This window comes from Leguminivora glycinivorella, chromosome 2 (assembly GCF_023078275.1).
Source record: "Leguminivora glycinivorella isolate SPB_JAAS2020 chromosome 2, LegGlyc_1.1, whole genome shotgun sequence".
In the NCBI taxonomy this organism is placed as follows: Eukaryota; Metazoa; Arthropoda; class Insecta; order Lepidoptera; family Tortricidae; genus Leguminivora; species Leguminivora glycinivorella.
In genome coordinates, this window is record NC_062972.1 from 33,699,398 (window position 1) to 33,713,490 (window position 14,093).

Below are 14,093 nucleotides of genomic sequence, written 5' to 3' on the forward strand. Positions count from 1 at the left end.
GGTAGGGGCTGGTAGATGAACAAAAATTTAGATTCGTTTGCACAGTTTGACGTTTGACGACCGGTCTGGCACAGTAGGTCAGCAATTCCCGAATAGTTTGTACATTTGGATCACGTCTCCGATTTTGATAAAAATTGGTAGGCTGATAGAGTCCATGATGCTGAGCAAGATCCACTAGGTTTCCCAAAATGTCCTATGTAGTTTGTATGAAACCTTCCTTTTTTGTTACCAGATTTCTATACATTTTCGGTAACAAAAAAGGAAAGTTTCATACAATCAACCTAGGACATTTTGGGAAACCTAGTGGATCTTGCTCAGCATCATGGACTCTATCAGCCTACCAATTTTCATCCAAATCGGAGACGTGATCCAAATGTACAAACTATTCGGGAATTGCTGAGGTGGTGACCCTGCCTGCTACGCCGCGGTAAGGGCATTTATTTGTGTGATGAGCACAGATATTTGTTCCTGAGTCAGGGATGTTTTCTATCTATATAAGTATTATTTTTATATTATATATATCGTTGTCTGAGTAGCCACAACACAGGCCTTCTTGAGCTTACCGTGGGCCTCAGTCAATCTGTGTAAGAATGTCCTATAATATTTATTACATTTACAGTGTGCACGTTTTCATTGTCATCATGCGTTTTTCAAAAATTTCAACTCTCCTTCATAGGCAGTTATTATGTAGAAGCCAAGGAGGATATTATACGGGACAGACAGTTTATACAAAAAAGCGTACCCGTGAAATGTATGAGCATTTTAGGCTTAAAACTAGATGGCGCTGTTTCGCAACCTGGTAGTGGCCAAAATCATATTTTTCCCAAATATATTTACTTACTCCGTTGGCTCAGTGCCCCAAAATGAGACTTGGCGTCCGATACAAGACAGAGCCACTTTTCTCGGTCCTGCGCTACCTCTCGCTAATTCTTGACTTGGAGTTCGCACAGATCCGCCTCCATCATGTTTCTCCAGCGATACCTTAGGGCGTCCGGCAGGTCGTCCTCCTGCTTGGCGACCCAGCTGCTTGGTGTCCCAAATATTTTTTTGTCGTATCTAGCATACATTTCATCTAGTCGAAACAGATTTGCCATATCGTCGCGTGATGGCACGTGGCACGTTAGATTGACGATAGCCCACGACGAGTGCAATTTGTATGGGACGACTGATTCTGTCAATATGGTATAATTTAACGAGATTTTTATGTGTGGTTCTGTCATTAAATAAATAATCGGTCCAAAAAACTTGTTTAATATAATATATAGTACCTATTGAAAAAGTGGTTATCGAAAATAGTTCTCCCGAGGGAGATATGAATTGTCGCCAGCGGTATTTCCGGGCCGATACGACCTTCAAACAAGTTCAAGCTCTTTTCTTGCAGTTTTTCAAAGAGAACTTCAAGAAAAGAGCGTACACCCATCTTAAAGGCCGACAAAGCACCTCCAACACGGGTGTTTCGGGTGTCCATGGGCGGCAGTGATCGCTTACCATCAGGCGACCTGTCCGCTCGTTTGCCTCCTATCCCATAAAAAAAAGGTATGAAATTTCTAGTAGATGCCTAACTAAAACATCAAATGAAGCGACCGTCAACTGTTAAGAACATTGCGAATATATCCTAACCATCACGGGAAGCATGGTCGTGCGATAGACGATAAAATAGCAGGCCGTTCCTATCGCACTATACGTAAGTGCGATAGAGACGGCCTGATATTTTATCGTCTATCGCGCGACCATGCTTCCCGTGCATAACTTAAAGAGAATGTTCTCAATGGCTACATGCGTGGGAATTTCCTCAGGAATTTTTTCCAGTAATTTAAGTAAATTTAGATAAAATTTCTACAAAACGTACATTTCTAGGCTTAGTATAAGCTTTAACATTGAAAGTAGGAGGAGAAGGGTTAAATCTCCATTTCCCGGCCCGCTGCCAGTCGCGCCGCGCGCCCCTTATCAGCAGAACGCACTCCCACCCCCTCCTAATTCCATAACATATTGCTGCTGCTAGGCGAAAATGGAGCTTAAGGCTTAGGGGAACCTTCTTAGGTAGTTACTGTTCATTTGTGATGGTTGTGAGAACATCAGTCATGTGAAAATTAAATAACGGTGTCGGAGATACTTTTCTTCTAAAATTATAGGAACTTTATAGTTTGCTTATCTTTTAAACTCTGTTTGCACTAATTCCTTAACTTGCTGCGGCCAATTGAAAATTGACCTAAAACTGAGGAACGTTGCTTACTGTAGTTGTGTCCTTTGTACCTAGTGGGTAACTGATATTCTAGTATTAGGTATATCAGTAAAATGAAAATGTAGGATAGCATTCATACCACAGACAACGCAGGGCGCATGACTAGGGATTACAATCCAGCAGTGTTTTCAATCCAGCTGGATTTTTGCTGGATCGGCGCAAATCCAGCTGGATCCAGCGCGGATCCAGCAGGTAGAAAAAATTCCAAAAAAAATTTTCATTTTGCTCTACTATAGGGCTGTTATTGGGTACTGGTAGTATTTTGCTCTACTATAGGGCTGTTATTGGGGTGGGCTACTCTGGGGTGCCTTAGGACTACAACAACATAGGGCTGTTATTACTAAAATTATTTGAAATAGTGAAAGGAAGGATGAAAACGCGCACTTTCGTAATCATAATTTATTTTAAAAAAACTTAAAACGGTTCTCTTATTTATCTCCGAAAATTGTACGACCGAATATCACTTCCCAACGCACGTTTCGCGGAATTTTATTCCGCCGAATGTTCATTTCCCAAATTATCATATTGTTTTATTTTTTTTTAATTTGCCAACCTTGCATTTATCTACCAATTTAAAGTTTGACCGTTTTTAGGGTTTTTCAAAAGGCCTTTTTTTAAAAACCAAACTTTCATATCACCTACTGTTTTACTTGACGTTAACTAGTTGTTTATTGTATATACCTATACCAAATGTTTTATTGAACACCGACAATATCTATGGCGTATTTCGATAAATATGAAGTAAATTTATTGACAGGGATGCAATTACGTATTTTACTTACGTATATTTTTAAATAGTTACTTACTTACTTTTTTTACAAGAATATTGTTTAATTTATTGTTATTACATTTCAAAAGTTTTTTCCGGTTTGCTCACGGTAAACCTAACACGCTCCTCTTCGTTTCGCTCGTCGTCGCCCCTAACTGGACTCCGTCATATATGATTATACTGCTACCATTGTCCGTGAACAGAAAACTGCTACTTTGCTCCCTCCTAACAGGGAAGAAAAGTTAAAATTTATTTGTAAAAAGTTGGCATTACTTTTTGTAACCATTTTTAGGGTTCCGTAGTCAACTAGGAACCCTTATAGTTTCGCCATGTCTGTCTGTCCGTCCGTCCGTCCGTCCGTCCGTCCGTCCGTCCGTCCGTCCGCGGATAATCTCAGTAACCGTAAGCACTAGAAAGCTGAAATTTGGTACCAATATGTATATCAATCACGCCAACAAAGTGCAAAAATAAAAAATGGAAAAAAATGTTTTATTAGGGTACCCCCCCTACATGTAAAGTGGGGGCTGATATTTTTTTTTCATTCCAACCCCAACGTGTGATATATTGTTGGATAGGTATTTAAAAATTAATAAGGGTTTACTAATATTGTTTTTTGATAATATTAATATTTTCGGAAATAATCGCTCCTAAAGGAAAAAAAAGTGCGTCCCCCCCCCCTCTAACTTTTGAACCATATGTTTAAAAAATATGAAAAAAATCACAAAAGTAGAACTTTATAAAGACTTTCTAGGAAAATTGTTTTGAACTTGATAGGTTCAGTAGTTTTTGAGAAAAATACGAAAAACTACGGAACCCTACACTGAGCGTGGCCCGACACGCTCTTGGCCGGTTTTTAATCCTTATAGCAATCTACATAAATAAAAACCGGCCAAGAGCGTGTCGGGCCACGCTCAGTGTAGGGTTCCGTAGTTTTTCGTATTTTTCTCAAAAACTACTGAACCTATCAAGTTAAAAATAATTTTCCTAGAAAGTCTTTATAAAGTTCTACTTTTATGATTTTTTTCATATTTTTAAACATATGGTTCAAAAGTTAGAGGGGGGGGACGCACTTTTTTTCCTTTAGAGCGATTATTTCCGAAAATATTAATATTATCAAAAAACGATCTTAGTAAACCCTTATTCATTTTTAAATACCTATCCAACAATATATCACACGTTGGGGTTGGAATGAAAAAAAATATCAGCCCCCACTTTACATGTAGGGGGGGTACCCTAATAAAACTTTTTTTTCCATTTTTTATTTTTGCACTTTGTTGGCGTGATTAATATACATATTGGTACCAAATTTCAGCTTTCTAGTGCTTACGGTTACTGAGATTATCCGCGGACGGACGGACGGACGGACGGACAGACAGACATGGCGAAACTATAAGGGTTCCTAGTTGACTACGGAACCCTAAAAATGTGATTAAAAGTGTAACAACGATGAAGTGAAGGTACTACAATAAGTATTGTACATAAATAATGCTATCAACCAGACATGGCCTGCTTTTTTGGCACAACATTTGGGCATTCACTAGTTTACATTGAAAATTACTAATTTACTTACTAGTACTTAGTTTAACTTACTTAATATTTATGAAAAATAAACCTCTAAGTAGGTACATTATACGTAGACAAACATGAATCAATATTCTGATCTAAACATAAGTTGACACTTAAAAGAAATTTTGCGGTAACAGTAAATAATTAAATACTATAAATACATTTTGAGATCTTCAGTAGTTATAATACAGTTTCAAACTACTTACGTTTTTGAAAAAAAAACTCACAATTGTAGCGAAATAGAATTATTTTGTGCTAAGCGGCCACGGGCTACGCGCGGGAACGCGGAACCGTTTTAAACATGACGCAAAATAAGTTTATTGAAGTTAATGACGCATTTTATTGCACATTTTTTTATTTGCGGATCCGCAGCGCTGGATTGCTGGATGCTGGATCCAGCAATTGCAATCCCTACGCATGACTTTATTGTAGGTATATAATTTTTTAACCCCCGAATCCCCCGATGCAAAAACGACGGGGTGTTATAAGTTTGAAGTGTCTGTCTGTGGCATCGTAGCTCTTGAATCCCGAATGGATGGACCTATTTAGATTTAGTTTTTTCTTTGTTTGAAAGCTGAATTATTCGGGAGTGTTCCTAGCCATGTTTCATGAAAACCGGTCCAATAGGTCGGCGTTTTTTTTTTCAAAATTTTTAATTTCTGACTAGGTTATGATTCTACTTAGTCAGATCGTTTGAGTCAACGAACGTCGATTCGTGATGTACTGTAAAGTACCTTCATCATCATTATGGCTATTATACTCATACTCATACTCATTGACTGTATTAGATAAGATTTTCATGGTCAGCATTTGAATTGGGTAAGTAAAGTTTTTTGAATATAGGCAAATAAGTATTTTCTGATAGAATACGTTATAACGATCACGGAAAGTTGGCTCTTTTATTTTTATTTCGTATAATTTATTTATTATCTTTTTTTAAGTGACCGAAATGACGTTTGTGAAATTTAATGACAGATGAGGTAACAATGCCGTTGCGCGCACTGAATGTCAAAAGTTATTTGGGTCACTTAAAAAATGATAATAAATAAAATATACGAAATAAAAATAAAAGAGCCATCTCTCCGTGATTGTTATAATGGAATACATTATAACAATCATGAAATCAAAAAATATATTATTTTCCTATCTTCAGAAAACTTTACCTACCCAATTGTTTTTCATTTTCACAACCGGCGTCGGCGATTTATTCATTTGGCTCTTCTTTTTGAAATGGGGAGCTGTTCGAAAGGGGTTTGGACAAGGAACAGGTATACGTATAAATAATTACAGCATATCAGATATTTAGGATATTCATTTTATTAACATTATGTTTATGTAATTGTAAACATGCACAAAAAGTAAACCCATTGGTTGGCAACCAACCTAAATAAACTTTTAGTTTGCAATGGTGATTTTCCTACGAAAGTACACCGCTTGCTCTTTAGCACAGTATAAAATGCTTAATTACAATTAAACAATTATAATGATATGTTGTCTGATGGAACATCTTGGTTGTGAAAATAAAATCGTCAAAATAAATTATAGGTAAGATAGGATCAGTAAGTGCAAACTAATTTGAAATTAAGTAACTACCTATTAATATAATACTTAATCATTATCTAAGCCTAACACAGATCACAGCAATAAAAAATTTAAATCCAACTGCTTATTAATAATCACTAGTACTTACTTCTTATTCTTATTTGAACAAATAATAATAAATGTATTGAATATCGGCTATTTCAATAAAGAGAAACACTTTTTTACTGAAGAAGATCCAAAATGTTGATACAAAGTCGTAAATTGAAACAAAAGTTGTTATCGCTATTAAAAATACCCTCTTAACAATTATTAACCGTATGTACCTAATGATGACATCAATTTTAGTAGTACTTCACACTCCCCCAGTAAAGCTATATACCTACTCAATACTTCACGGGTATTTTTTTCCTCAAAACTACCCTCTTACTTCCCCTCCTTCCCATCATCATCCTTAAACTTCTCCTCTTTCCCATTCTGCGGCGCGATCATCAGCAAATTATTCCCATTCTTGTCCGGCGTCAAATTCCTGAACGGAACATTCTGCCGCCATCTTGGGGGGTAATAATGGTTCCTCAACACGCGAAGATGCTCCTTTCCGAAGACATACTCAGTCTTCATGCAGAAGGTTCTTTGTGTTCTTCTTTCCTCATTCTCTTCGTTTCCATATTTGGTAGCTTCCTCGATGAAGACCTTGGGCCTGGGGCCTTCGTCTTCGAAGTAGGGGCGCTTGAGGCGCAGGCGGCGGGCGTGCGGGCTGAGGGGGGACTCGCATTTGATGGCGAGGGCGTTCTCCTTGTTGGTGAGGCCGTGGTTCTTCTGCCATTCCAGGACTTCACAGAGGAGACCGATGTACCTGATGACAAATATAAAAGGTTTATTACTTCAGAAGTGCTAGAGTTGACCCCCACACTCTTGAACTCTATTGGGTCTTAGCTCGTGCAGAGATCTAAGTGTCATGGAATTAAACATGAAAAACCTCCAGGTCTTTTTTTATCCAAATTACTTAGTACCTACATTGTAGTACACCAACTCATTTTGTTTATGTGACTGTTTGTGTTCTAAATAAAAAAAATATTTAAAAAAAAAAAATGTGAGCTGAGCTGAGCTGAGTGTGTGAGCGAGCGAGTGTTCAGGGATGGCAGAGGGCGCCACGAGCCTTCGGGAATGTCATATACTTGGAACTTTCGACCCTTGCCTTCGTGTACCGATGGCCGAGCGGTTCAGGCATTCGCCCGGTAAGCGGAGTACGCTAGTTCGATTCCAGCTCGGAACACTGGAGGCCTTGGTCACTTTTTCTTTGTATATGACATTTATTTAATGTTTATAACATAATAGTAGTGTTACTAACTTAAAAATACAAGTTGAAATATTTTCTATGAAAATAATTTCATTTGTTCTTAGAGTGTCATGGAATTTTTCTGTTTTGTTTTTAAGTATCAGCATAAATTAAATATAACAAGATCATACCATCCCATACATTAAAATGCGACCGCCTACGAACGCGCTTACACTCCACCACACATAGATGGCGCCACACAAAATGCCTTGTTGCCACCGATTATTTGTAGATTGGCATTAAGTGTCAATTCCGAGCCGTAAATCTATGTCAAAAGTGACATTTAACGCCATCTACAAGTATAATCGAAAGCTACAAGACATTTTTTTGTGGCGCCATCTATGTGTGGTGGAGTGTAAGCGCGGTCTTAGGCGGTCGCATTTTAATGTATGGGATGGTATGATCTTGTTATATTTAATTTATGGTATCAGGCGGTCCAGGTACTCATAGATTCAAATAACAGAATAGAAGTTTGATCTCTCTTTTATCAGTTTTTCCTCTGAGGACTCTTTTTTGGCACAAGCCGTCGAAGTCACCAAAGGCCCCGCTGACATTTTGCTGACGCCAATACTTTTAGCAGTACTTATAAGTGAAGAGTTTGAATGAGGATCGTACCACACCTTGCGGTTTTAGTTCTTCGGTCTCTAAGAAAAGTTGCATTATAAAATTTCTACAGGGTTTTAGTAAATAAGATGCTTACCTGATAGCCATTCGTAGGATCTCATTCTTAGACAGCTTCTTGTCAGGTGGATGGGTTGGTACAAGACGACGGAGCTCAGCGAAGGCCCCGCTGACATTTTGCTGACGCCAACGTTCTCGGCAGTTTGTGAAGAGTTTGCGAGGAGGTCGGAGTAAACAGGAGTTGAGTGGCGGCAGGTCTTCGTGCAGACTCTGGGAGAAAAGTATACTTAAGTTAGGAAAAAACTGTAAACTACGTAGACAACTAGGGTAAACTCGCCTCATTCGGTGACATGCCTAATTCGGTGAAACAACCAAAAATCCTCTTGCGGAATAGTGCCTTAAAGCTTGTATCACCGAATTAGGCGTGTTACGAATGAGGCGAGTTTACCCTATGTTGTATTAACTAATTTTTCTTTTTAAAAGAGAAACCTTAATTATGTTGAGCTTGAGCTGCAGTAGCAAATAATCTGGTCCTACCAATGTCTGAAGAGAGAATAGAAAAATTATGTCAGACACCAGTAACTGTATCCAGCATCCCTGTCGAAACACTTTTACTCGTCATTAATCGACATTGCACATGGGCCCTAATAGAAATCAACATTAAGATAATATTAGGCTGTTCATCTTTACCAGGGCTGTTCTGCTGTCATCTGTCGCATTCGCAGAGCAATGGGCATTTCGCTAGGTTTAGTTCCTCATTGGAGCATGAATAATATGATTATAACAATGTGTTTACTATTATGTACATCGTAGACGTACACGTTTAACCCCCGACGCAATTACGACGGGGTGTTATAAGTTGTCTGTTTGTCTGTTTGTCTGTCTGCTTGTCTGTCTGTCTGCTTGTCTGTCTGTTTATCTGTCTGTCTGTGTATGTGTGTCTGTCTGCATCGTAGCTCCTGAAAGGATGAACCGATTTAGATTTAGTTTTTTTTTGTCTGAAAGCTGAGTTAGTCGGGAGTGTTCTTAGCCATGATTCATGAAAATCGGTCTAAGTACTATGTTACGTTATTACTTCTTACCTGGACAGGGAGGTTCTGTCGATCATCGTCGCTATCAGGTAGACAGAGATCGTCGCTCAGCATTTCACTATCTGGTTCTTCGTCGGAGCACGATTCTTGGTCCGACGCCATTGCGTTCTGGTTCGCTGTACATATATAAGAGAATAACTTATCTATCTAAATACATTAGCATTATCTCCTGTCTAAAAGATACGGGTAAGAGGCCTGAGAGAGTGATCACCGATCACTAGCAATGCACGGTCGAGAGGTTTCCAAAGTTGCAGAACATTCCTCATGAGAATTTTCGGTAACTTCTGAGAATGTTCTCGAGAACGAGAATTTATCAGAATACTTAGTAACTTCGTAGTTTATACCATAATTTCGTCGAACTCAGCAAGTCAAGACGTAGTCCCGTGGTAGTGCGCTGGCTTCGTATGCGGATGTTCTCAGGTTCGATCCTGACAGCGATCTTTTTGTTTTTATTTTTTTATTTTTTTTTTGTTTATACATATAAGTATTGGCATGACCAAAAACAGGCATCAAGAAATAATAGTTCGGTACCTAATTAAAAAAAGTCAGGACTAAAACTGTGAAGTCTGAAAGTCGATATGTTCCCTGAAGTATAGTGAGAATTTAAGCAACTTATAGTGAGAATTTAGGTAACTTATCACTTATCAACAAAATAGCTAACTGTAATAGACAATATTATACCTATAATAACATATAGTCTTATATTATGCCCATTTAAACATTATTTCAAGTATATTCTCTTGTTTAAATAATAAATTGCATGTTGCGGGAATGTTCTGCGAACATTTTCAAGAATGTTTCCGCTTTTTGGGAATGTTCTGCAATTTCTACATTACTACCGATCACCCATCAAAGAAAATGAAGAATCAAGATTTTTGGATAGTTTTTTGCGTCCACCGATATAGCGAATCTCGAGTAAAAAGAAGTAACCATGCGAAAAAGAATTACACTATTGGTTGCGCCAGTAGATGTGGCTAGCGCGAACAAATGATACCATTTTAGATTTCGAACAAAGAGTATATTTGAGCAGTTCCCGGCAACTTTGTACATAGCCACGTCAGCAAATTTTAATTGATCCCATTTTGTTACCAACATTTAGTTAACATAAGTCGACTTTCGTAAGATATATATATACATACAGGTTAATTGTTATAATTAAGAAAATATAGATACTAGAGAACTTTAATGACGAAATAAAACTTAATAAAATTTCAATTCATCAACAAAATTTTGGTAACAAAATAGGGATTAATAAAAACAAATTTAACTTTTTCCTTAACTTAAGTATTGTACAAACTTTTCGAGAACTGCTGTCTTATGAATTTGGCCTACTACTGATTGTGAGTCCAACCCAGGCATACCCTTCAAATGTTTCTTTCCTCTATACTTCTATTTATTTATTGATTTTATTTCAGCCATTGTAGGTGAGTAATGAAACATAGTGACTAAATAAAGCAGTATCTACAGGAAGTGGCTATCAGCGGATGCGCTATAATTAAACAAAGAGGAATTATTCGCGGGCATCTTTCTTTTGTTTCTTAGCTAAATTCTAAACTTTTATAACGACATTGAACTGTCACGATACTCATGAGGGAAGTCATATTTTAGGTGAAAACTTGCAAAGTATACAATCGTAGTCTTTTTAGGGTTCCGTAGTCAACTAGGAACCCTTATAGTTTCGCCATGTCTGTCTGTCCGTCCGTCCGTCCGCGGATAATCTCAGTAACCGTTAGCACTAGAAAGCTGAAATTTGGTACCAATATGTATATCAATCACGCCAACAAAGTGCAAAAATAAAAAATGGAAAAAAATGTTTTATTAGGGTACCCCCCTCTACATGTACCTAAAGTGGGGGCTGTAATTTTTTTTCATACCAACCCCAACGTGTGATATATTGTTGGATAGGTATTAAAAAATGAATAAGGGTTTACTAAGATCGTTTTTCGATAACATTAATATTTTCGGAAATAATCGCTCCTAAAGGAAAAAAAAGTGCGTCCCCCCCCCCCCCCCTCTAACTTTTGAACCATATGTTTAAAAAATATTTAAAAAATCACAAAAGTAGAACTTTATAAATACTTTCTAGGAAAATTATATTGAACTTGATAGGTTCAGTAGTTTTTGAGAAAAATACGGAAAACTACGGAACCCTACACTGAGCGTGGCCCGACACGCTCTTGGTCGGTTTTTTCTCTTTGTGTATTGTCCAATTACATATTTGATGACCGGTCTGGCTCAGTCGGCAGTGACCCTGCCTGCTAAGCCGCGGTCCTGGGTTTGAATCCCGGCAGATATTTGTTCCTTAGTCATGGATGTTTTCTACGTGTATAAGTATGTATTTATCTATTTAAGTATGTATATCGTCGCTTAGCACCCATAGCACAAGCTTTGCTTAGTTTGGGGCTAAGTTGATCTGTGTAATGTGACCCCAATATTGATTTATTTATATTATTTTTATATTTCTTAATATTTTGATGTTTAGTGGTATAGTTATCATTAACATATTTTAAGGGTTAGTTATGTGACAGGTGTGTGATATCTATTTATATTTGGAAAAATCAAATGCATAATGCTTCATCAATTTCAGTGAGGAAATAGAGTACTTTAGTACCTAATGATGCGCTATTGAGAAGCTGTCAACCACAATCACCTTTAAAATGTATTGTTTGATTTCTTAGACCATTTTTTTAAATTAGGTACATTAAAAATTCTATGTTTCTTCTTTGTCAGATACCTACTTATATGAAAGCAGCTGTATCTAAGGATATTTATGATATTTTAAGTTTTACGTACATTTTCATCACATACATGTATGTTTTCTGCATTATCTCTTCAATAAATAGATAGATAAACATTTTTCCTATGATGTTTTTCGTCATAATGCCTATGAATATTTTTCATCACTAGAATTAAAATAAATAAATCATTTAAAGACGCTCACCTGTTAATAAACCACTCTTCGTCACGGTTGGCATAAAAACTGATAATTCACCACACTCCACTAAACTCCACACAACTCAAAACATGAGCGCTCCCAGCTACAGTCAACTCTAGACTGATAAAAAATGCCACTTCAAGGGGTTGCAAAGTCACGCTGTGATTGGTCGAGGGCGGGGCGGCTGCTGACCAATCGGAGAGCTTGAAATATGTTGAAGAGGCTTAAGGGGGAATTCCTTGTTAATATGTTTGCATTATGAAAAGGTGGATTGTCACCTATAGCGTTTTTTAAAGGAAAATAGTTTTCACAGCATAGTACTTTGCGCTAGTTATATGCACACCACATATCTAGCACGAGCTGAGACTGGGACCCATTGCCTAAAACTACTCATGTCTGTACATTTTCGAAATGGTAGTTTTTGTTAAGAGCAATCCGCAGTTGTTCCAACATTTTAAAAGTGTACGTCTTAGAAATAAAATTAATTCGTTGCCTTCTAATACAGCTTTATTTAGGAAAAGTATATTAGGAATGGCTCCAAAAATTTTTAATAAACTTTCTGATGAGCTAAGAAATATTGACGACATTAATAGTTTTAAAAGCAAGGTATTTAAATTTTTAATTGATAAATCTTATTATAGTATTAGTGAATATTTGTTAGATAATAATTCGTGATAACTGTGCACAGCATGTAACACAGTACTTACTAAAAGTTGTACGCCTCACGGCACAACATAGTGAGACAAAAATGTATAATGAGACCTGTACTTATGTACCTAATACCTATGTTGGACAATTAAATGCTTTTTACTTTTACTTTTACTTTTACTTATACATATATGAATTTGGAGTTTGTTTTCGAATAAGAACTGTTATTGTTTAAGTAATTATTTAGGATAAAGCTGTATTTTAATAATTAATTGTTTAGCTTGTATAGTATTAAGATTTATAGTTTGTGGCAATAAACTTTTTTTATCTTTATCTTTACTAGGTATATTAATATTATTATTTTGATAATATATTTATTTATTTAATGTAACATTGTAACTATGTCTGTCAGTTCATTTTTAACCGACTTCAAAAAAGGAAGAGGTTCTCAATTCGACTGAATGTTTTTTTTTTTGTATGTATGTTCCTCGATATCTCCGAGAATTGTGGACCGATTTTCAAAATTTTTTTTTTGATCGAACGGGTATAACCCCGAGATGGTCCCATTGGCACCAAGTCAGGGTCTGATGATGGGATCCTGGAGAAATCGAGGGAACTCTTCAAATGTTATAGGCACATGTAATGTTTTCAGTGTATTTTTCAAAGGTAAACCAGTATTTACGCCTGATGGTAATAATTTTATGTGGCTGAGCTGATGATGGAAGGTCAACTCCTCAATGGTTAGGAGTTAAAGGATAATTCTTTCACTAGTGTACATGTATTCGGACTGATACATATAATATCAATAGGAACCACTAAAAATCAACAAATAAATAAACTTTTTTAACAAAAAATAAAACCGCCTTCAAAAATAAGCGCGTTACAAAACACGGAGAAACTAAAAAGCAAAAAATAATAAACCTTTGAATTCAGATTTCTTATCGTATTGCAATAATCTAAACATCCAAATTATAAACAAATCAATTATTTTTGGAGTCGGTGCCAGCCTGCGTATGGTTGGGTGGGGCAAACAGGCAATAGCAAGGCGACGAACAGGTCTGGTACCGACTGCAAAAATAATTGAATTTGGATGTTTAGATTATTGCAATACGATAAGAAATCTGAATTCAAAGGTTTATTATTTTTTGCTTTTTAGTTTTTTAAATGGTGAGTAGGACTCAATAATCGGAATTCACCTACGCCTTTAAGGACATCTTCGGAGTTGCTCTCGATATAATATTAATTCTGGTAATTCTTAAGCGATGGAATGGCCTCCAATCTGAAAACGGAAGATTGCTTCAATTTTTTTTCTACCTGGTTAGTGGAGCGGGAAAAACAAAATA

At 36.8% G+C, this 14,093-nt stretch overlaps 1 protein-coding gene across 1 annotated transcript; it reads right to left on the reverse strand.

The window, feature by feature from the left end:
* Positions 1 to 5,871: 5,871 nt before the first annotated feature.
* Positions 5,872 to 12,476, reverse strand: LOC125238176. The gene is made up of 4 exons (XM_048145454.1): positions 12,109 to 12,476; positions 9,159 to 9,283; positions 8,156 to 8,346; positions 5,872 to 6,972 (listed from the first exon to the last, which is right to left on the reverse strand). The coding sequence occupies exons 1-4, from the start codon at positions 12,140 to 12,142 to the stop codon at positions 6,543 to 6,545; spliced, it is 780 nt and encodes a 259-aa protein (XP_048001411.1). The 5' UTR covers positions 12,143 to 12,476; the 3' UTR covers positions 5,872 to 6,542.
* Positions 12,477 to 14,093: the final 1,617 nt, after the last annotated feature.